Raw genomic sequence first — 19845 nt, 5'->3', positions numbered from 1 at the left:
AAACGATAGATATAGTGTTGGCCACCCATGGAGGCAGGCTTGAGATCTTGACTAGGAGACCACGGTGCCAGACCGTGTCATAGGCTGCTGTGAGATCGACAAAGACAGCACCCGTCTTTAAATTCTTCTGGAATCCATTTTCAATGTAAGTTGAGAGGGCCAGGGCTTGTTCGCAGGTAGATCTTCCTGGGCGGAAACCAGCCTGGGCGGGTGATAGGAATTTCTCTGTAAGATGAGAAATACGTGACAGAAGCAGCCTCTCAAGGAGTTTGTAACACACGGAGAGGAGAGAAATTGGTCTATAGCTGGCGGCCAGTGTTGGGTCTTTCTTTGGTTTCAAAACTACTATTATCTTCGCACGACGCCAAACTTTGGGCATAGACTCAGATTCCAAGATGTGGGACAGGAATGAAGCGAGCCACTTCTTTGCCGTGGGGCCCAGGTTAAGAATGAGTTCTGGGGTGATGTTATCATAGCCAGCAGCTGTTCCCGGTTTAACCCTCTTCAAAGCGTCTTCCAGTTCCGACAGTGTAAAGGGAGAGAGTTTTGGAGATGGACAAGATAACCGGAAGTGGGATGACCACTCGTGGGAAATTTCTCTTTTCCAGACTGGGTCGATCTTAGCACGTCCAACTTGAGTTAGGTGACTGGCCACTGAGTTTGGAGATACGGGAGGATGGGAGACGGGAGGGGGTTGGCTACCGGCACCCAGACTGTGAAGAAGCTTCCAGGCCTTGCTACTCGAGTGGGTGAAGTTCAGACTTTCCGTGAGCTGTTGCCAGCGGGCTTGGCGTGCTGCGTCCAGGGAGGCAATGAGATGGTCGGCCACCTCTGGGCCGCCCGACTCGTCATGCTGCTTTAGGAGTCGCTCGCATTCGGCATCGAGACCAGGCGTATAGTTAGCACCACCATAAGCTGGTGCACCAGGTTAAGCGCACGTAGTATGAAAGGCAAGGCCCCGGGTTCGAGCCTCCGCTCCCCACCCGCAGGGGGGAAGCTCCCAACGCGGAGACGCAGGGCTGCAGGTGTCCCTCTCCCCCCCCTCCCCCGTCAACGTCTCTCTGTCCTGTCCAATGAGGAAAATAAACACCCAAGGGCAACAAAAGGGAATAAACGAATATTCAGAGACTAATGAGCACAGGAACAAACGTGAAAAGCAACAGAGCTCAGCAGCGCTCCCTCCCGGCCGCCCCGCCCCGCCCCGCCCCGCGCAGACCGGCTGCTGAACGCGACGCCGCCTTTCTGGCCGCCGTCGGCCACCGTCGCCGAGACGCCGCACTGCGCGTGCGCGGAGGCCGTTGCCGGGGAAGCGCGGGGCGGGGCGGGGCGCGCATCCGGGCGGGGGGGCGGGGCTGAAAGGTGGTCGGGGCGCGTGCGTCATTCCGCCCGCTGCTGCGTCGGCGCGTCATTCCGCCCGCTGCTGCGTCGGTGCGTCATTCCGCCCGCTGCTGCGTCGGCGCGTCCTCCCTCCGGCCCGCTAGTCCGCCGCCGCCGCCGCCGCCGCCATGATCATCCCCGTGCGCTGCTTCACCTGCGGGAAGATCGTCGGCAACAAGTGGGAGGCCTACCTGGGGCTGCTGCAGGCCGAGTACACGGAGGGGTGAGCGCGGGGCGGGGCGGGGACACTCGCGGGGTCCTGGGGGGGACACGCGGGGGTCCCGGGGCGGGGGGACACGGGGTCCCGGGGCGGACACACTCGCGGGGTCCCGGGGCGGGGACACTCGCGGGGCCCTGGGGGGCGACACTCGCGGGGTCCCGGGGCGGGGACACGCGGGGGGCGCGGGGATCCTGGGGGGGGGACACTGGGGTCCTGGGGCGGGGACACTCGCGGGGTCCCGGGTGGGGGGGACACGGGGGTCCCGGGGCGGGGACACACACTCGCGGGGTCCCGGGGCGGGGCGACACTCGCGGGGTCCCGGGGCGGGGCGACACTCGCGGGGTCCCGGGGGGCGACACTCGCGGGGTCCCGGGGGGCGACACTCGCGGGGTCCCGGGGCGGGGCGACACTCGCGGGGTCCCGGGGCGGGGCGACACTCGCGGGGTCCCGGGGCGGGGCGACACTCGCGGGGTCCCGGGGGGCGACACTCGCGGGGTCCCGGGGCGGGGCGACACTCGCGGGGGTCCCGGGGCGGGGCGACACTCGCGGGGTCCCGGGGCGGGGCGACACTCGCGGGGTCCCGGGGGGCGACACTCGCGGGGTCCCGGGGCGGGGACACACTCGCGGGGTCCCGGGGGGCGACACTCGCGGGGCCCCGGGGGTCCCGCACCCGACCCGCCACAGCCGCCCTCCCCGCAGGGACGCCCTGGACGCGCTGGGGCTGAAGCGCTACTGCTGCCGCCGGATGCTGCTGGCCCACGTGGACCTGATCGAGAAGCTGCTCAACTACGCGCCGCTCGAGAAGTGACCAAGCGACCGGGTCCGAGCCCCCGCCCCAGTGGGGAGCCAGGCCGCGGCCGCGGGAGACTCCGGGGACACCCACCGAGGGCGCTGCCCCTCCGCGACAGCTGTGTCCACCGCTGCGGCCGGCCGGTCCGGTCCGGTCCCGGGAGGCGCTGCCCAGCAGGAAGGACCTCCGGGAAGGCGCCGGGGTCTGGGGGGCCCGAGGGCCCAGAGCTGCGTCCCTGCCAGACCCGAGCGAGGGCGGCTTTTCTCCCGAATCTTTCTCAATAAAATCTTAAGAGCATCTGGGCCGGGGAGACCAATCTGATGGCTTTGCGAACAGCTTTCCCGCCTGAGGCCCAGGATTTAAGCGCATCCCTAGCCGCCGCAAAGCTAGTCCTGAAAAAAGAAAGCGCTGCTCAGTTACACAGACTCGCGCCTGAGGCTCCTAGGTCACACGTTCAATCTCCATGACACTCCCGTAAGCCAGAGCTAAGCCATGCTTTGTAAACAATAAATAAGAGGAGGGGGTACTGGGGAGACACGTGGTTCTGCCGAGACTCCCCTGTCCGAGGCTCCAGGCTCCATCCCCGGCACCATCTGCCAGAACGGAGTATGGCTCTGGTCCCTATCCCTCCCTGACATTTAAGAAAATTAAAATGGAGGTTCTTAGTCAGGCAGTAGCACAGCGGGTTAAGCCCAGGTTGCACAAAGCCCAAGAATCCTGGTTGGAGCCCCTGCTCCCCACCTGAAGGGGGAGGGGCACATCACTGCCGGAGGACCCGGGTTCAAGCCCCTGGGCCCCACCTGTAGGGGGAAAGCTTCACAAGTGTGAAGCAGGGCTGCAGGTGTCTGTCTCCCCTCAATCTCTCTCTATCCGAAGGGAAAAAGGGTGGTTTGGGAAATAGTGTGCTCCATAAAACATCAGGCTCAACCATGGGGTCCTGAGTTCAATCCCTAACAGTCTATGTACCAGGGTGACATTGGTTCTTTCCTGTTCTCAGCAATCATTAAGAACTAGGGGTGGGGTAGATAAGCGTAGTTATGCAGAAAGGCTCCTGCTTGGGGGTCGGGCGGGCGGTGGCGCAGCGGTTAAGCGCAGGTGGCGCAAAGCACAAGGACCGGCGTAAGGATCCCGGTTCGAGCCCCCGGCTCCCCACCTGCAGGGGAGTCGCTTCACAGGCGGTGAAGCAGGTCTGCAGGTGTCTGTCTTTCTCCTCTCTGTCTTCCCCTCCTCTCTCCATTTCTCTCTGTCCTATCCAACAACAAAGCAACGTCAGCAATGGCAATAATAACCGCAACGAGGCTGCAACAACTAGGGCAACAAAGGGGGGGATAAATGGCCTCCAGGAGCGGTGGATTCATGGTGCAGGCACCGAGCCCAGCAATAACCCTGGAGGGGAAAAAAAAAAAAGAAAAGGCTCCTGCTTGTGTCTCTAAAGCCCCAGGTTCATTCCCCAGCACCAAAGGACAGCTGAGCAGTGCACCGGGTAAGGCAGTCAGCCCGGTGTCTCACTGCCCACCTGAGTCCCCAAGGCCCCGGGTTCCCATCAGGCCCTGTGTTGGGCAGAGCCCTCCGGCAAGCACGCAGAACGCCCAGTGGTTCCATGTGTTTATTGAGCTCAGCTGGTGCACCCTCCTGGGCACGGAGGCAGCAGAGGCCCCAGGACGGCAGGGTGGGGTGGGTGGGGGTGGGCCTCCGAGTAGGGAGCACCCCAGTCCGAAGACCACCCCGGGGAGCCCGCCTCACGGCACGGGCCGCCCCTGGCTTTGGCGACAGCGGAAGGCGCTTAGGAGTCCCCGGGGGGATGGCACGCAGGTGAGGGAGGCGTGGAGGTTTCCTCAGCAGTGACGGGGGCCGCGGCGAGGTCAGTAGTGCTCCAGCTTCAGGTTCTTGTAGAGGCAGCAGGTGAAGATCATGCCAAAGACCTGTGGGGAGCAGGTGAGTGGGGTGCCCAAGCGCTCCGCCATCTGCACGGAGGGGGGACACCCGGCCCCTCGGCCCTGCCCCCACACACCTGCACACAGGCGACGCCCAGCCCCACGGCCCCGATGACCTGCAGGTGCTCCTGGATGAAGGTCTCCAGCTTGCTGATGCAGCCGCCCTGGGGGGGAGGCAGTGGGTGGCCGGACCCCACCCCAGCCGCCCCCAGTCCTGCAGCCACCCCGCCCCGCGCCCTACCTCCACCTTGTAGATGTTGGAGGCGTGATCTCGCGTCCCGCAGCCGGGAGTCAGGGTCTTGCAGCAGCTGTCAGGGACCACCCGGCCCTGCGCCTCCGGGGAGTGGACCCACGCGCTCTCCCTCCAGTCCTCAGAGTTGTTGCTGCCGCAGCAGCGGAACTGGAGCGGGGTGGGGGGGCTGAGCACCGACCTGCCTCGCGGGGACCCCGAGACCCGCCCCCTCCCACGGCGGGGACCCCGGATCCGGCCCCCCCCAGGCCCACCTCCTGCTGCAGCTTGTCCACGGCGCTGGTCACAGCCTCGTGGCCCTGCTGCTGGTAGCGCTTGGTTAGGGTGTCTCTCAGGTTCTCCTTCAGCTCCGAGCTTAGCTGGGGGGGGAGGTGGGTCAGGGCTGGCACCCTCAGGTGGGCAGGAGGTGGGGGGGTTCAGACCACGGGCGTGGGCACGGGCAGAAGGCCCCACCTGCTGGTAGTAGACGTAAGCCAGCACCCCGGCGACGAGCTCCAGCAGGAAGATGAGGAGCAGCAGGATGAAGTACTGGGTGGGGGGCACCTGGTGAGTGAGCCCCCGAGGGAGCCCAGCCCGCCCACCCCGCCCCGTGAGCCCCCCGAGGGAGCCCAGCCCGCCCACCCCGCCCCGTGAGCCCCCCGAGGGAGCCCAGCCCGCCCCTGACCAGGCGTAGCAGGTTTCTGCGCTCCTTGAAGGTGGCACAGCAGCCCAGGACCCCGGTAACCATGACGACGACTCCAGCCACCACCAGGATGTAGGCCGTGGCCAGGTAGGTGCCCGAGGACAGCAGGCTGATGTAACTGCTCTTGAGGACCAGCGTCCAGATGCCCACGGCCATGACGGCCAGGCCAGCCAGCTGTGGGCACAGTCCTCGGGTCACAGGGGTCCCAGGGCTGAGGGGGCTGGGGTGGGACAGGGCTGTGGGGCGACCAAGAGTGGGATGACAGGGACAGTGAGGTGACGGTGGTGGGGGACCTGGGACAGTGGGGGGGGGGCTCTGGGGTGAGGGGCAGTAGGGGTGGGGGGCTAGGGGGGTGCAGCCTAGTAGGGTGAGGAGGCTAATGAGGTGCAGGGCAGTGGGGTGGGCTGCCCAGCTCTTACCCAGAAGCAGCAGTTGAAGGTGAAAAGCAGGTATTTGAGACAGACGGTCCCACATGTGGAATTCTTCTCACTGAAGTCACCCATCCTGGGGGAGAGGGTGTCAGCCCACCACACCCTGCCTGGCTGAGCAGGCTGGAGGGGACAGAGATGCCCAGCCTGCCCTGCCCAGTATCCACGGGAACACTTCTGGGCGAGGGCAGAGGACCCCAGATCACGGGTGACTCAGCCCTGCTGGCAGAGGGACAGGAAGCCCCGGCGGCGGTGAGCTCACCCCGCACTCCCCGGCCCTGCGTCACGGCTGGCAGCAGGCCTGGCTCACCTCACCCTCACCGGCGGCCTTGGCCCCGAAGGTGGGAAGGTGGGTGGGGTGGGGGCGCAGACCACCCTCCCAGGCAAGGCCCCGGGGCCCATCAGTCTGCCAGACCCACAGCTGACCCAGCACTCACCTGGCGGCAGGGGTGGGGCAGGGGGCTTCTCCCTGGGCAGGTGGACAGAGGCGCCCAGGCTCCCCTAGGACAGCGCAGAGCGCAGGTCAGGCCAGGCCTCGCCTCCGTCCCCCCCCCCAGGGCAGCAGGAGCCCGGTGTTTGGGTCTGGGCCTGGGCGGTGGACAGTGACCCTGCCCCAACCCAGCCGGCCTTGGCCGCTCCCTCCCGCTCCTCCCCGCCCTGCTCTGCTGGCCCGACCCTACAGGATGGCAGGCGCCAGGGTCTGGGGCTGGGGGCCGGGAGCCTTGGGCCGGGGGCTCAGGGGCTCGGGGGCCTTGGGCCGGGGGCTCTGGGGTCCGCGCTGGGGGCCGGGGGCCTTGGGCTGGGGGCTCTGGGGCTCGGGGGCCTTGGGCCGGGGGCTCTGGGGTCCGCGCTGGGGGCCGGGGGCCTTGGGCTGGGGGCTCTGGGGCTCGGGGGCCTTGGGCCGGGGGCTCGGGGCTGGGGGCCTTGGGCTGGGGGCTCGGGGGCCTTGGGCCGGGGGCTCGGGGCCGGGGGCTCGGGGGCCTTGGGCCGGGGGCTCGGGGCCTTGGGCTGGGGGCTCGGGGGCCGGGGGCTCGGGGCCTTAGGCTGGGGGCCGGGGGCCTTGGGCTGGGGGCTCGGGGGCCTTGGGCCGGGGGCTGGGGGCTGGGGGCCTTGGGCCGGGGGCTCGGGGCCGGGGCTGCGGCTGCGGCTAGGCCAGCTGGGCCGGGTCCAGCCTCTCCCTGCCCGGCAGGATATGGCTCCCAAGGGGCCTGCCGCCAGGAATAGCTCCTGCGAAGAGCCGGCCCTCCCTGCCAGTAGCAGGGCCTCCAGGCCTCCCGACCGGGGGGAGGGGAGAGCGGCTCGTGGGCTGGCGGCACCTGCCTGGCTGGGACCCGCCCGGTACTTGCACTGGGCAGCCCGCAGGCAGGGGACACGGGGTGGCGGCGGGCTCCAGGCCGGGACAATGGGTACACTCCCTCCCGCAGCGGCCCGGCCAGGGCGCCAGCCTCGGGTCCCGCCACGCCGGCCCCGGCCCCGGCCCCCGACGGCGCACTCACCCGCCACGCGTGCGACGCAATCGGCCCGCGGCTGCGGGGGAAGCGGCTCCCCGGAATGCGCGGCCCGCGGCGGAGGTGAGGAGGCCGGTCCCGCCCGCCGCTGGCCACGCCCCGCCCGCCGCTGGCCACGCCCTTCCCGCCGCTGGGCCACGCCCCGTCCGCCGCTGGGCCACGCCCCATCCACCGCTGGCCCCGCCCTTCCCGCCGCTGACCACGCCCCGTCCGCCGCTGGGTTACGCCCCATCCATCGCTGGCCCCGCCCTTCCCGCCGCTGACCACGCCCCGTCCGCCGCTGGTCCCGCCCTGCCCGTCGTTGGCCCCGCCCCTATCCCTCTTGGTCACGCCCCTGTGCCCCCGCCCCGCCCCCCGGCCGGGCAGGTGTAAACCTGTGCTCCCTGGCAGACGGCAGACTGGCGGGCCTGCCCCAGGGTCCAAATTACCCAGCCAGGACTGTGGGGACAGGGACCCGCCCACGGCTCAGACAGGGCCTGCACCCTCCGAAGCGGGACTGGACGAGCTGCAAAGGCCGGCCCCTTCAGGCCTGGGCCCTGATCTACAAACCGCCTGAGGACTAGGCGCACCGCCGAGTCGCAGTCCCCTGGGCCCCGGCTCCGCAGGTGTGGCTGTGCTACGCGAGTCCCCCCCCCCCCCGCACCTGCTCACCTGAACTATGCGTGTTCACACCTATACAATCCATGTGGCATACACCTGTGCGCTTGTGCCAAGCGTGTGCGGACCTCACCTGTGCCGAGGGTGTAGCTACACACTGTGCATGCACGTCACACCTGCACAGGACACAAGTGTAAACTCACGCACGCATACACCACACCTGTGCCACACCTGCCCCGTGTGCAGCAGGGACCCCGGGGCTCTGGCACCGGGCCTAGGAGAGTGCAGTAGTCAGTGGGCTTTATTTTATTTTATTATTTTTTTTTAATGTTTTACATTCAACAGTAAATACAATAGTTTGTACCTGCATAACATTCCCCAGATTCCCATTTAACAATACAACCCCCACTATGTCATTCATCATCTTTCATGGACCTGTATTCTCCCCACCCACCCACCCACCCCAGAGTCTTTTACTTTGGTGCGTCCGATGCTTTATCCGCTGCGACACTTCCCAGACCACAGTGGGCTTTATTTTATATGAAAAGTTTTCTGTGGGCAGAGTCTGGGAACACGGGGACAGGAGGAGGGCCCGTGTGCCCTCGCACCCAGTCAGTTCCTTCATTCTTCAGTCGGGCGGGTCCCGAATGGTGGAGCCGAGGGGGTCAGCGGGCGCTGGGGAAGTGGCCCGAGCCGCGCCTGGGGGGGCGCGTCCAGCCGCAGCAGCAGCAGCAGCCGCAGCAGGAGGAGGGCGCGGGCGGGCGGGCTGCGGACAGCACCTTCCTGCGTCCACTCAGCCCCTTGGCTTCCCAGGCGTCCCTCTCGTCTCGCAGCCGCGTGTTCAGGTCCCTGGGGTGGGGGTGGGGCGGGGGCACAGGGCCCTGAGCCGGCAACGCAGCACTGGAAGGGACCTGGCTCAGCTCTTACCCGCCAGGACAGGGCCGACCCGCTGGGGGTGACTTCCGGTCAGGCTGACCCCCACCCACCTGAGGAGGTCCAGCTGCCTGAGGAGGCTGAGCTTCTCAGTCTGCATGTTCCTGGCCACGGCCACCACGTCCCTGGGGGCGGGCGGCAGTGGGGTCTGGCTGCAGGACGCCCGAGCAGGAGACCCGCTGCAGGCTCAGCCCCCCACTCCCGGGCTCAGCCCCCCACTCCCTGTGCTCAGCCCCCCACCCCCGGGCTCAGCCCCCCACTCCCTGTGCTCAGCCCCCCACTCCCTGTGCTCAGCCCCCCACTCCCGGGCTCAGCCCCCCACTCCCTGGGCTCAGCCCCCCACTCCCGGGCTCAGCCCCCCACTCCCTGTGCTCAGCCCCCCACCCCCGGGCTCAGCCCCCCACTCCCTGGGCTCAGCCCCGCACCCCGGCCCACCCGCGCACCGCTGCCTCTGCTCCCTGCGGCCCCGCGCCGCGCCCTGCATTCCGCGCAGACGCTCCTGCAGCCCCTCCAGCTGCGCGCGCAGCGCCTCTTGGACTCGCCACAGCTGCACGTTCTGCGCCTGCGCCTCCCTCTGCTCCGCGGCGCGCGCCTGCAGCTGTTGCTCCAGCTGTGGGGGGGGGGGCGGCTTAGGGAGCCCAGCGCACCAGCAGGACCCGGGGCCCCTGGGGCACAGGCAGCTGAGGAGGTGCTGTGACGCTGGGGTGACCCTGCATGGGTCAGGGGGTGGTCCTGGACGTGGGGAGCATTGGGTGCGTGGCCCTGGGGTAGGGCTCCGGGGAGGGCTGCCCCTGGCTTAGGGGCGCTGTGTCTGTCTGTCTCCCCTGGCTTTAGGGGCGCTGTGTCTGTCTGTCTCCCCTGGCTTTAGGGGCGCTGTGTCTGTCTGTCTCCCCTGGCTTTAGGGGCGCTGTGTCTGTCTGTCTCCCCTGGCTTTAGGGGCGCTGTGTCTGTCTGTCTCCCCTGGCTTTAGGGGCGCTGTGTCTGTCTGTCTCCCCTGGCTTAGGGGCGCTGTGTCTGTCTGTCTCCCCTGGCTTAGGGGCGCTGTGTCTGTCTGTCTCCCCTGGCTTAGGGGCGCAGGTGCAGGGGCGGCCTCACCTCCCGCTGCCGCAGCCCCGCGCGCTCCAGCTCCTGCTCCCGGAAAAGCAGCTCCAGCTCCAGGTGGCCCCCGCGCTCCTCCCGGGCCGGGTCCTGCGAGGCAGGGAGGTTGGTGGGGGCACCTGGGGGGAGGGGAGCCCGGAATGGGGCGGGGCGGGCGGGCGGGCTCACCTGAACCTGCGGGCGCTGCGGGGGCACCTGCTGCTCCACCTCCTCGTACAGGCTCCGCATCTCCCGCTGGTGCTCGCGCTCCCGTCTGGCGGTGTGTGTGTGTGGGGGGGGGTCTGCTCAGTCTCGGCCCCGCAGCTCCCCCTGCGCCCCGCAGCTCCAGGCCCCGCGCCCGCCCCTCACCGGCGCAGCGCCCGCTCCAGGCCGTCGCGCTCCCGGGCCGCCTCCTGCAGGCAGGCCGACGCGCAGACCAGGACGTCCTCGAAGGCGCCCAGCACCTCGGGGCGCTCCCGCTGCAGCCGCGTCCACAGAGCCCGCACCGCCCGCTGCCTGCGCGGGGACGGGGTCGCTGAGAGCCCGCGCACGGGGCCGGGCGTGCACCTTGGGGGGCTGGAGGGGAGCCTGGGCGCGCGGCGGGGTGGGGCACGCGCCCCTCCCCGGAGACCAGGACGGGGACCGGGTGTGTCATCCGAGCCGCCCCCGCCCGAAATGCAAATCCTGCGGGAAATCACTCCCGGCCGTCCCGGGAATCACTGCGGGCGGGGGCGTCCCGGACAGGGGGAGACTCACTCTCCCAGCGCCCGCGCCACGCCCAGCTGCTCCAGGGCTGCGCGCGCTCGCTCCTCCTCCTCCTCCAGGCAGTCCCCCGCGCCTGCCGCGTCGGACCAGCCCCATTCAAAGGTTTCCTCGGCCTCTTGGGAGGGCAGTGCGCCAGGGGCCAGCTCTGCCCCCACGAACTTCCCTGGAGCAGGAGGCGCGTCAGCTGGCTGTGGGTCACCTCCCGGTGGCTACCCCCATATCCTGCCCTTGCTCTGAGCCCAGTTTCCTGTTTTTCTTCCTTATTCCTGGGCCGGGAAGGGGAGTGAGGGCGCCGGGCTGGGCGTGGGGGGTGCTCACCCAGGCCCAGGCGGAACTCGCGGGCAGTGAGGAAGCCGGTACGCCCTTGGTCCAGGCTCTCGAACACGGCCTCCAGCTGCTCGGGCGTGAGCGGCAGGTCTGCCTGCAGGCGCTGCGGGAGGGCCGAGCTGAGGGAGGGTGGCAGGGCGGGCGGGGGGGGGGGCTGAGGGGGGGCGCCGGCTCACCTGCAGGTCGGCCCGAGTGATGAAGCCCTTGGCTTCCTTGTCACACAGCAGGAACAGCTCCTGGGCCTGCTCCAGCACTGCCGCCCCCGACACCGAGCTGCCGCCGGGCTCGGGCTCCCTGACCGCACAGGGCGGCCCCGGGCTGGCCATGGCAAGGGGCTGTCTGGTACCAGACGCCGGAGCCTCCGGGAGCAGTCAGCGCCTCCGGGAGCCCTGGGGAAGGGAGGCGGGCCTCGAGGGTGTGGGCACCCTTGGGAGTGGGGTGCAGGCTCGGGCCCTGTGGGTGGGGACCGCCCAGGGGTCGGGAGCACCCCAGAGGAGGCATGGGAGGGCAGACACGACACGGCACGGAAGGCTTGTTGGGGACAATGAGAGGTGGCTCCTGGCTGCTGCCTGTGGTGGGTGGGGAGCGCCGGGCAGCCTCTAGAGGGTGCACAGCAGGAGCCTTGAGTTGGGGGCCTGGCCGGGCGCCCCGCCAAGTCCTGCTCCACCTTGCCCCATGTCTGGGCCTCTGGCTTCACCTCTGCCAGCTGGCCGCCAGTGAGCTCCTCCCTCCGGTCGAGCCCAGCCTGGGGCCAAGGGGCGCAGGTGCCATTGGCACGGCCTTGCAGAAACCCCCACATTCAAGCGCCACCAGCCCAGCTTCCTAGTCAGAGTCCCCCCCCCCCACCGCCCCCCCTGTGTCCCCTAAGCCTGGGCCCCCTCCCACCTGGGACTGACATTTGGCTGGGATTCTGGGACTTCTTCCCTCAGTCTGGGGCTGTGATTCTCTTTGCGTCCATGTGGGGAGGGGTCCCCCACCATGGGCAGGGCACAGTCTTCTCACCCATCTTCATGGCGCTTTCCCACCAGGTTCCCAGAGCCCAGCTGGGTGGGGTGGTGGGGGTCAGCCAGATGCATACACCTGCCCTGGGCTGGGTGCCCTGAAGGGGCTTGGCCAGCAGGGGCATCGAGTCGGGAGGGACCCCAGCTGCCTACCTGCCAGCCGTGCCACCTTGCCCACCCAGACACGCCTCCGGAGCTGGGCTGCCCGGTGTGCAGGGCTCCTTCACAACAGCTTGGGCGGGGCCTCTGTCCCCTGCTGTCACCGCCCCTCAGCCTGCCTGGGCCCTCGGCTCTCCACCACACCCCATGACCCTTCTCGCCAAGCTGTTATCGGGGAGGTGCGGGACCCCAGTTCCAGAGCTCAGGGCACCTGGGTGTGGGGACCCCTGGCAGTGGGGTGGGGACCTCCACAGCGTCCTCCCAGAGAGACAGGGCCTCTGCCTTCCCCACTCGCCTGCCTGCTTCAGTCTTTCTCCTTTGGAAGCTACCTACACAGAACTGACTAGAAAATGCTGCTTCTGCCAGAGGCACAGATGCCCAAGTGGTGTCCATACCCCAGCACCGTCAAGGCCCCCGGGGCTCAGCCCTGTCACTGGCTCCCAGGGTGGAGTCGTCTGGGTGACCTTGGGGACACGGTGGGACCCTGGCCTGGCTGACCACGCACCCACCTGGGGAGGGGGCTGCTCGGTGTCCCTGTGGAGCCGAGGGGCTGGCACCTCTGCTTCTTGGGAGTGAGAATGGGGATCTGGTGGAACCAGAGCCTATAGGACGGGACCTTGTGACTGCAGTGGGGGGGCTGGCACCCGTGCCCAGGGACCTGCCCAGCCGGCTCTCCCGGTCCTCAGGCCCACTCCAACCGTTATTGTTGGCTGCAGTCTACCACCACCACCCCGTTGCTCTGGGCAAGGGGACCGGCGAGTGGGCTGCTCGGCCAGCCCAGGCCCCATGGGCCATTTTGGCCACATGCCCTCAGACTGGTGGGTGCTTCCAGGAAACCAGGTGTCCACTGGGCCCTGTGTGGAGGGGACGAGGAGGCCGGCACCTCACAGCCTGGCGGCTGCCCCAGGCCCCCACTCGGCTCCGGGCACCGCCCCTGCCCATCCTGCCCACGCCCCCCAGTCACCACAAGGTGCAGACGCCACCTTCTGCAAACACGCCCAGCATTTGTTTAGCAAGGACTCAGCCCAGGGCTCGCCACTGGCCTGCCCACACCCACCCCAAGGCCCCACTTTGGGGCGAGCCTCTCAGATCCTAGGGTTCCAGGGCTGGGTGCCCTGATGACACCCCACAGAGGGGAGACAGGTGTGAAGGAGCCGGGTGAGCGTGACGTTTATTTCATCTGCTTTGGCGAAAATAAATACTCTCCAGCGAGCGAGCACGGCGGTGGCAGGGTGGTGTTCAAGGTGGAGAGCACCCTGCCCGCCTGCCCTTGCCAACTCTGGGGACCGGTGGTCACCAAGGCAGTGGGGGAAGGGAGGGGGCCCAGGGGCCTGTCACCCTGGGGCCCCGCCTCACTGGGCAGGCAGGGGGCCGGGGGGGTGGGGGACCTGGCCGGCCCTTAGCAGGGGACCCGGCGGAGAGGCGCTCAGCAGGGGGGCAGGCCGGGAGGGTGCTGCGGGGGTGAGGGGGGTGGGGGCGCATGCATGCGCAGGGCGTCGGGCGGGAAGGCCACGTCGGTGCAGAAGAGGCTGAGCAGCAGCTGGCGTTGACATTCTTCCCAGCGCGCCAGCGCGTCGCCCAGCAGCACGCTGCGCAGCCAGGCGGGCAGGGTCTCGCTGCAGGCGGCGCAGGACAGCGGCACGGATGGCAGGGACTGCGCGCGCCGCAGCTCCACCTGCTCCTGCAGCCTGTGGGGCGGGGCGTTAGTGGGACCCTCAGGTGTGGAGGGGCGTCGGGGACCCCCGGATGGAGGGGCATTAGTGGGACCCCCAGGTGTGGAGGGGCGTCGGGGACCCCCGGATGGAGGGGCATTAGTGGGACCCCCAGGTGTGGAGGGGCGTCGGGGACCCCCGGATGGAGGGGCGTTAGTGGGACCCCCAGGTGTGGAGGGGCGTCGGGGACCCCCGGATGGAGGGGCGTTAGTGGGACCCCCACGTGTGGAGGGGCGTCGGGGACCCCCGGATGGAGGGGCGTTAGTGGGACCCCCACGTGTGGAGGGGTGTCAGGGGGGACCCCCAGGTGTGGTGGGGTGCCAGAGGGGCCCCAGGTGTGGAGGGAGGTCAGCAGGGCACCCTCAGTTGTGGAGGGGGCGTCAGCAGGGCCCCAGATGGGGGGTGCATGTCAGCAGGTAGCGCGGGTGGGGGGTGTCTGGGGGCCTCATGCAAGGAGGAGGGTTTCACGGCCGGGGCAAGCGGCGCTCACCTGGAGGGCAGGTGGCTGCCCAGCTTCCTCTTCGCCCGCATCACCAGGTACTGGCAGATGCTGCCCGTCTGCTCCTTCATCCACCGGATGTCCTCAGGGACGTCAGGCAGCCACTCCAGCAAGCTGCGGACAGGGGGCTTCAGGGCTGGCGCCTGGCACCCTGTGCCCCCTGGAGTCCCCTCCCCTGATGCCCCCGCCCCCGCCCCCTACCCCCGTGCACCGGATGGTGAAGGACACGGCGCTCTCTAGGGGCAGTGTGTAGGGCACCATCATGGCCGTGGCCAGTCGCACAGGCAGCATGTTGGACAGCGTGCTCAGCAAGTCCTTGGGCTCCACGCAGGCCTCCAGCAGGGCTGCGGGAGGTGGGGAGAGGCCGGGTGAGGCTGCGCCCCTGCTTCTCCCTCCCGCCCCCGCCCCCGCCCCCGCCTCAACCCCGCACCCTCATTGAGCCTCGAGGGCAAGTGCTCCAGGATGCGGCGGTCCTCCCGCGCTGGCAGGTGGCCCCTCAGCATGGCCTCCGCCTCTTCCGTGTCCTCGTCCTCAGGGCCTTGGGGACGGGCTGGGGCCAGCGCCATCAAAGGGTTGGGCCTGTTCAGGAGGCCTGAGGTCCAGGTGGACGTGGGGTCAGGGCCAGCAGCGGGCAGCAGAGGCTCTGACTCACCTCCCGGAGCCCCCCACCCCCCCACCCCTCCATCGCGCACCGTTCCGTCGCAGGAAGCGCAGCCCGTCCCGGTAGCCCTGCTTGCACATCTCTCGAAGCACCTGTGGCAGGAGGGGGGCCGGTGGGCACGGGGAGCCGCGCCAGCCCTGCTGTGTCCTCACCCACACCCTGCATGCTGCACCCAGGGCCAGTGGCTGTGCAGGGAGGTCGGTGGGCAGGCAGCCCTGACCCAGACTGAGAGCAGGGCCTGGGCTGGAAAGACAGCAGCACGGCTCTGCAAAGGACTCCTGTCTGAGGCTCCAGAGTCCCAGGTTCCATCCCCAGCACCACCATCAGCCAGAGCTGAGCAGGGCTCTGGTTGTGATCTTGGTCTATATCTTTCTGTGATTTTCTGTCATTCAAAATAATTTTTCTTTTTTAAAAAAAAAATTTTAACCTTTTTTTAACATTTATTTTTACTTATTATTGGATAGAGAAAGAGAGAAATTGAGAGGGGAAGGGGAGATAGAGAGAGAGAGAGAGACAGAGAGACACCTGCAGCTCTACTTCACCACTCGGGAAGCTTCCCCCTGCAGGTGGGGACCAGAGGCTTTGAACCCAGATCCTTGCGCACTGTAATGTGTTCGCTTAACCAGGTGCACCACCACCTGGTCCCCAAAATGATTTTTCTTAATTTATTTACTTATTTTCCTTTTTGTTCCCCTTGTTGTCTTTATTATTGTTGTAGTTTTTGTTGATGCCGTTGTTGTTGGATAGGACAGAGAGAAATGGAGAGAGGAGGGGAAGACAGAGAGGGGGAGAGAAAGACAGACACCTGCAGACCTGCTTCACCGCCTGTGAAGGGACTCCCCTGCAGGTGGGGAGCCGGGGGCTCGAACCGGGATCCTTACGCCAGTCCTTGCACTTTGTGCCACATGTGTTTTAACCTGCTGTGCTGCCGCCCAACTCCCTCAAAATATTTTTTTTAAGGACTGACTAGTGGTCCAGGAGGTGGCATAGACTTTCAAGCTTGAGATTCTGAGTTCAATCCCTGTTAGCACATATGCCAGAGTAACACCTGGTTCCACACCCCCCCCCCAGTGTCTTTCTAATAAATAAATAAAAATCTTTAAGAGGCCAGGCGGTGGTGCACCTGCTTGAGTGCTCACATTACAGAGCATAAGGAACCAGGTTCAATCACAAGCAGGGTTGCAGGTGTTTCTGTCTCTCTCCTATCTCCCCCCTCTTGATTCCTGTCTCTAGCCAATAAATAAAACAAAATAAAAAGTTGATACAAGTTACAAAAATTCAAAACAGAAATAGTCGATTAATAAAGAGAGAGCAAGGGACTAGATAGCATAATGGTTATGCAAAGGGACTCTCATGCCTGAGGCTCCAAAAGTCCCAGGTTCAATCCCCTGCACCACCTTAGGCCAGAGCTGAACAGTGCTCTGGTGAAAATAAATAAATAAATAAACAGTTTGGACTTTTTGTGGTCCAGGAGGTGGGGCAGTGGCTAAGGCACTAGAATCTCAAGCATGAGGTCCCAAGTTCGATCCCCAGCAGCACATGTGCCAGAGTGATGTCTGGTTCTTTCTCTCCTCCTATTTTTCTCATAAATAAAATCTTAATAAATAAATAAATAAAACAGTTTGGACTTTTTGTGGTCCAGGAGGTGGGGCAGTGGCTAAGGCACTAGAATCTCAAGCATGAGGTCCCAAGTTCGATCCCTGGCAGCACATGTACCAGAGTGATGGCTGGTTCTTTCTCTCTTCCTACCTCTCACATGAATAAATAAACAAGATAAATAAATAAAAAGAGAGCAGGGTCCCACACCAGACAGCCCCTCACTAGCCTATACGTGTCAGCCTGCTGCATCCCTGGTAGCTCCGCCCACCCGGTGGCCCCACCCACCCACGACATCCCGCCCACCCCGGTGGCCCCGCCCCACCCACGACATCCCGCCCACCCCGGTGGCCCCGCCCCACCCACGACATCCCGCCCACCCCGGTGGCCCCGCCCCGCCCACGACATCCCGCCCACCCCGGTGGCCCCGCCCCGCCCACGACATCCCGCCCACCCCGGTGGCCCCGCCCCGCCCACGACATCCCGCCCACCCCGGTGGCCCCGCCCCGCCCACGACATCCCGCCCACCCCGGTGGCCCCGCCCCGCCCACGACATCCCGCCCACCCCGGTGGCCCCGCCCCGCCCACGACATCCCGCCCACCCCGGTGGCCCCGCCCCTGGCAGCGCCGGGCCTCACCATGGGCTCCGGCGGGAAGAGCGCCTTGGACAGGCGGTAGAGGTTGCGCAGGTTGAACTGGATGCTGGTGTTGGTGACGCGCAGCTCGTGGATGCTGGTGGAGCTGTCCTGCGGGCAGATGTCGCTCTCGCCCGAGAAGGGGGACACGGTGATGGTGTTGCGGAGCTCGTAGAGGGGCAGGTTGTCTGAGATGCCGCCGTCCACATAGCGCTGGGCACGGGCGAGGTCCGCTCGAGTGAGTCACCCAGCAGGGCCACTTCTCCCCCCAACGCTGGCCTCGGCAGAAGCGGCGGCCACCCCTTGAGTACCCGGGAAGCAGGATGGGGTGCGGGACACTGGGCAGGGCCCCCCAGTCCTCCGTCACCCCGGCACAGGCACCAGGCCCCGCAGCAGACACTTACCACGCCCTGGAGGGTGGGCGGGATGAGGCCGCAGTACACGGGGATGAAGGTGCTACAGACATTGGCCTGGGGGGCAGGACCGGCATGTGAGGGTGCAAGGTGGGCCGCGTGGGGAGGGCGCCCTCCCGCGAGCCGCGCCGCGCCCCACCTGGATGAGCTCGTCCTTGGAGTGGAAGTGGGAGATGATGACGTTCTCGCCGTCCGACACTCGGGTCAGGGAGATGCCCAGTCGCCCGCTGGCCCGCTCGTGGCAGTCTGCGGGCAGGGTCTTCAGCAGGCAGCAGCGGATGGTCTTTACCAGGTTGAAGGAGGGGTGCAGCGGGCCCAGGAAGCGCTTGCGAGCCTCCTTCGACACCTCGATGATGTTGGCACCAGCCTCGCCTGCGGTGGGTGGCGGGGCTAGGGGTCAGGGCGCGCGCTGTGGCCCGGCCCCGAGTCTGGGGGCCGGATCCTCTTGGGCTCCTCAGGGCCTACCAGGGTCTTGGGCCCCAGACACTGTGGGGAGCGCGGGAGGCCACCACCACCACCCCCCCCCCCCAGGGCCGGCGGCCAGAGCCGGTCCTCTGCCTGGGGTTTCGCAACTACTGCCCCCATGAGTCACCAGGCCTGGCCTGGCACGTGGCACCCAAGGGGGGGCTCAACTCTGACCAGCCTCAGCCCTCACCCACTTGGCCGGGCCCAGGACAGAGCTCAGGCAGGGACCCACAGGCCACAGGGCCTCATCTCCCAGGCTGCTGGCCCACAACAGAGTTGGGGTGGGGGGAGGCCCAGGAATGGCCAGGAGGGTCCTCCTCGCAGGTCACCCGGCCAGCAGTGGCCTCCAGCTGCCCCAGAACAACCCCTGAGGAGGGGGCTTCTTGGCGAGGTGCCGGGGTGAGGGGCCCTGAGCCTGGGCAGTGGCAGGCGCCCGCCTGAAGCTGGGGCCACGGCCGCGAACCCCGCGTCCCCGAGTTCCTCCCAGGCAGCGTGCGTGCACACCCTGCCCCAGCGGGCCGGATAGCTCGCTCCTAGGGGTGGGCTCGGGAGCTGGGGGCACCCCGCGGGCGGGAGACAGCAGCAGCAGGCCTGACTACTGGGCTGCCCCTCGGGGGGCCCAGACGGGTGCCCGGGAGGAGAGCTCGGCACGGGCCGCCCCTGCAACAGGCCCCGAGGCCGCAGCCACCGAGAAGACGTAGCCCGGGGACGCGGTGACCGCTGGCACCAGGTCCCGGCCCGGGGCGAGAGGCGCCTGGGGCCCGCCCGCCCGCCGCTCGCGTCCGCCAGTGACAGCGCGCCCTGCACCTGCCCGCCCGCCCCTGGGCTTCGCGCGGAGGCGGGTCCTCTGGCCCTTCCCGCAGCCCCAGCAAAACAAGCCCGCCCCGCCCCGCCCCGCCGGCCCTGGCCCCGGACCCGGACCCGGACCCGGGCAGCTTCTCGGCGCCGGCTGCGTCTCCCCCACTCACCGCCCCCCCGCCGTAACCGCGGCCCCTCGGCTCCAAGTGCCCCGGGACCTGCACCCTGACTTCCCAGGCCTCCCGTGACAGCCCCCGGCCTCCGGGTGGCCAGCGCCTCGCACCCCGGCCGGGCCCCGTCCCCGGCAGGGCCCCTCACCCAGGCAGGCGCCCGTGACCAGCGCCGTGGCGGTCAGCGCCCCGGCCGAGGCGCCGTAGATGTGCGTGGCGTTGGCCACCAGGAAGGGCGCGTGCTCGCGCAGGCAGGAGGCCACCCCGATATGGTAGACGCCCAGGAAGCCGCAGCCAGCGAACGAGATGTTCCACGTCGCCTCCCGGGGGAACATCGCCGGCCGCTGCTGGCCGGCCCGGGGCCGGTGCCGCGCTGAGTGTCGCTCGCCGGTGGTGCTCTGTCTCCGGCGGAGGCGGAGACCCTGCGCGCGGCCGCGGCGCTCCGGCTTTTCAGGGGGCCCGAGGGGCGGGGCCCGTGCGGACAGCCAATAGGGATGCGCGAGGGCCGCGGCGTGCGTGCGGCAGGCCCCGCCCCGCAGGGACCCTATTAGTCAGTGCCTACTCCAGGCCACGCCCACAGGCCCCGCTCTTCCTAGACCACGCCCCGCGTCGCGAAGCCCCGCCCCACCTGGAAGCGGAGTCGGAGACCCCGGCACCCTCCCCAATGCCGTGACCCCCGGGCCGGTCTTGCCGTGGGGTCTGCAGGGGACCTGGGCAGACGCCGTGCCCAGCACTGGCCGGCAGGAGGCAGCAGCGATGTCACCCTCCCTGCCCTGCCGGTTCCGCGTTTTTCTCCAGGTCATGTAGGACAGCCTCACCCTCCAAGACCTGGTCCTGGGGTGCCACCC

At 67.8% G+C, this 19845-nt stretch overlaps 4 protein-coding genes across 16 annotated transcripts; 1 reads left to right on the top strand and 3 right to left on the bottom strand.

Moving 5' to 3' along the window:
• The first annotated feature begins 1402 nt into the window (after positions 1–1402).
• On the top strand, positions 1403–2686 carry POLR2L (RNA polymerase II, I and III subunit L). The gene is made up of 2 exons (XM_060175863.1): positions 1403–1600; positions 2297–2686. Exons 1-2 carry the CDS (start codon positions 1506–1508, stop codon positions 2403–2405), a joined length of 204 nt encoding a protein of 67 aa, XP_060031846.1. The 5' UTR covers positions 1403–1505; the 3' UTR covers positions 2406–2686.
• A 1289-nt stretch (positions 2687–3975) lies between these two features.
• Positions 3976–7325, bottom strand: CD151 (CD151 molecule (Raph blood group)). 5 transcript variants are annotated; one of them, XM_060175861.1, is made up of 9 exons: positions 7178–7325; positions 6119–6182; positions 5673–5757; positions 5236–5427; positions 5025–5099; positions 4826–4930; positions 4563–4721; positions 4399–4485; positions 3976–4309 (listed from the first exon to the last, which is right to left on the bottom strand). In XM_060175861.1, the coding sequence occupies exons 3-9, from the start codon at positions 5754–5756 to the stop codon at positions 4250–4252; spliced, it is 762 nt and encodes a 253-aa protein (XP_060031844.1). In that variant the 5' UTR covers position 5757; positions 6119–6182; positions 7178–7325; the 3' UTR covers positions 3976–4249. The 5 variants fall into 5 exon arrangements, with proteins under 5 accessions (XP_060031844.1, XP_060031841.1, XP_060031843.1 ...); XM_060175858.1 differs by having other exon boundaries at positions 5236–5489; positions 7178–7253; XM_060175860.1 differs by having other exon boundaries at positions 4569–4721; positions 5236–5489; positions 7178–7253.
• Positions 7326–8253: 928 nt separating this feature from the next.
• Positions 8254–12467, bottom strand: CRACR2B (calcium release activated channel regulator 2B). Of its 9 annotated transcripts, XM_060175854.1 has the most exons (10): positions 12043–12329; positions 11065–11277; positions 10880–10991; positions 10553–10724; positions 10166–10312; positions 9986–10070; positions 9815–9907; positions 9163–9329; positions 8773–8844; positions 8254–8635 (listed from the first exon to the last, which is right to left on the bottom strand). In XM_060175854.1, exons 2-10 carry the CDS (start codon positions 11212–11214, stop codon positions 8452–8454), a joined length of 1182 nt encoding a protein of 393 aa, XP_060031837.1. In that variant the 5' UTR covers positions 11215–11277; positions 12043–12329; the 3' UTR covers positions 8254–8451. The 9 variants fall into 9 exon arrangements, with proteins under 9 accessions (XP_060031837.1, XP_060031839.1, XP_060031840.1 ...); XM_060175856.1 differs by lacking the exon at positions 9986–10070 and having other exon boundaries at positions 8773–8786; positions 9163–9384; positions 9815–9936; positions 12043–12467; XM_060175857.1 differs by lacking the exon at positions 9986–10070 and having other exon boundaries at positions 8773–8786; positions 9815–9936; positions 12043–12457.
• Positions 12468–13194: 727 nt separating this feature from the next.
• PNPLA2 (patatin like phospholipase domain containing 2) lies at positions 13195–19406 on the bottom strand. Its single transcript, XM_007536544.3, has 9 exons — positions 19146–19406; positions 17704–17936; positions 17556–17621; positions 17155–17364; positions 14952–15012; positions 14690–14851; positions 14471–14603; positions 14251–14373; positions 13195–13736 (listed from the first exon to the last, which is right to left on the bottom strand). Exons 1-9 carry the CDS (start codon positions 19330–19332, stop codon positions 13475–13477), a joined length of 1437 nt encoding a protein of 478 aa, XP_007536606.1. The 5' UTR covers positions 19333–19406; the 3' UTR covers positions 13195–13474.
• Positions 19407–19845: the final 439 nt, after the last annotated feature.

This window comes from Erinaceus europaeus, chromosome 17 (genome assembly GCF_950295315.1).
Source record: "Erinaceus europaeus chromosome 17, mEriEur2.1, whole genome shotgun sequence".
Lineage (NCBI taxonomy): Eukaryota > Metazoa > Chordata > Mammalia > Eulipotyphla > Erinaceidae > Erinaceus > Erinaceus europaeus.
The sequence above is the reverse complement of the archived record's forward strand: the minus strand, read 5'-3'. Positions and strand labels throughout refer to the sequence as shown.

What these genes read in the sequence shown, in the direction of transcription:
- POLR2L (XM_060175863.1), top strand. Translation starts at nt 1,506, where the DNA reads ATGATCATCCCCGTGCGCTGCTTCACCTGCGGGAAGATCGTCGGCAAC. An exon ending in CAGGCCGAGTACACGGAGGG is followed by an intron (nt 1,601 to 2,296) that starts GTGAGCGCGGGG and finishes CCCTCCCCGCAG; the next exon opens with GGACGCCCTGGACGCGCTGG.
- CD151 (XM_060175859.1), bottom strand. Translation starts at nt 5,727, where the DNA reads ATGTGGGACCGTCTGTCTCAAATACCTGCTTTTCACCTTCAACTGCTG. An exon ending in CCTTCAACTGCTGCTTCTGG is followed by an intron (nt 5,490 to 5,672) that starts GTAAGAGCTGGG and finishes GTCGCCCCACAG; the next exon opens with CCCTGTCCCACCCCAGCCCC. An exon ending in CTTACGTCTACTACCAGCAG is followed by an intron (nt 4,931 to 5,024) that starts GTGGGGCCTTCT and finishes CTCCCCCCCCAG; the next exon opens with CTAAGCTCGGAGCTGAAGGA.
- CRACR2B (XM_060175848.1), bottom strand. Translation starts at nt 11,687, where the DNA reads ATGTGGGGGTTTCTGCAAGGCCGTGCCAATGGCACCTGCGCCCCTTGG. An exon ending in TCACTCGGGCCGACCTGCAG is followed by an intron (nt 10,992 to 11,064) that starts GTGAGCCGGCGC and finishes GCCCTCCCGCAG; the next exon opens with CGCCTGCAGGCAGACCTGCC. An exon ending in CGCAGCGCCCGCAGGTTCAG is followed by an intron (nt 9,908 to 9,985) that starts GTGAGCCCGCCC and finishes CCTGCCTCGCAG; the next exon opens with GACCCGGCCCGGGAGGAGCG.
- PNPLA2 (XM_007536544.3), bottom strand. Translation starts at nt 19,332, where the DNA reads ATGTTCCCCCGGGAGGCGACGTGGAACATCTCGTTCGCTGGCTGCGGC. An exon ending in CGCCCACCCTCCAGGGCGTG is followed by an intron (nt 17,365 to 17,555) that starts GTAAGTGTCTGC and finishes GCCCGTGCCCAG; the next exon opens with CGCTATGTGGACGGCGGCAT. An exon ending in GCCCTCGAGGCTCAATGAGG is followed by an intron (nt 14,604 to 14,689) that starts GTGCGGGGTTGA and finishes CACCTCCCGCAG; the next exon opens with CCCTGCTGGAGGCCTGCGTG.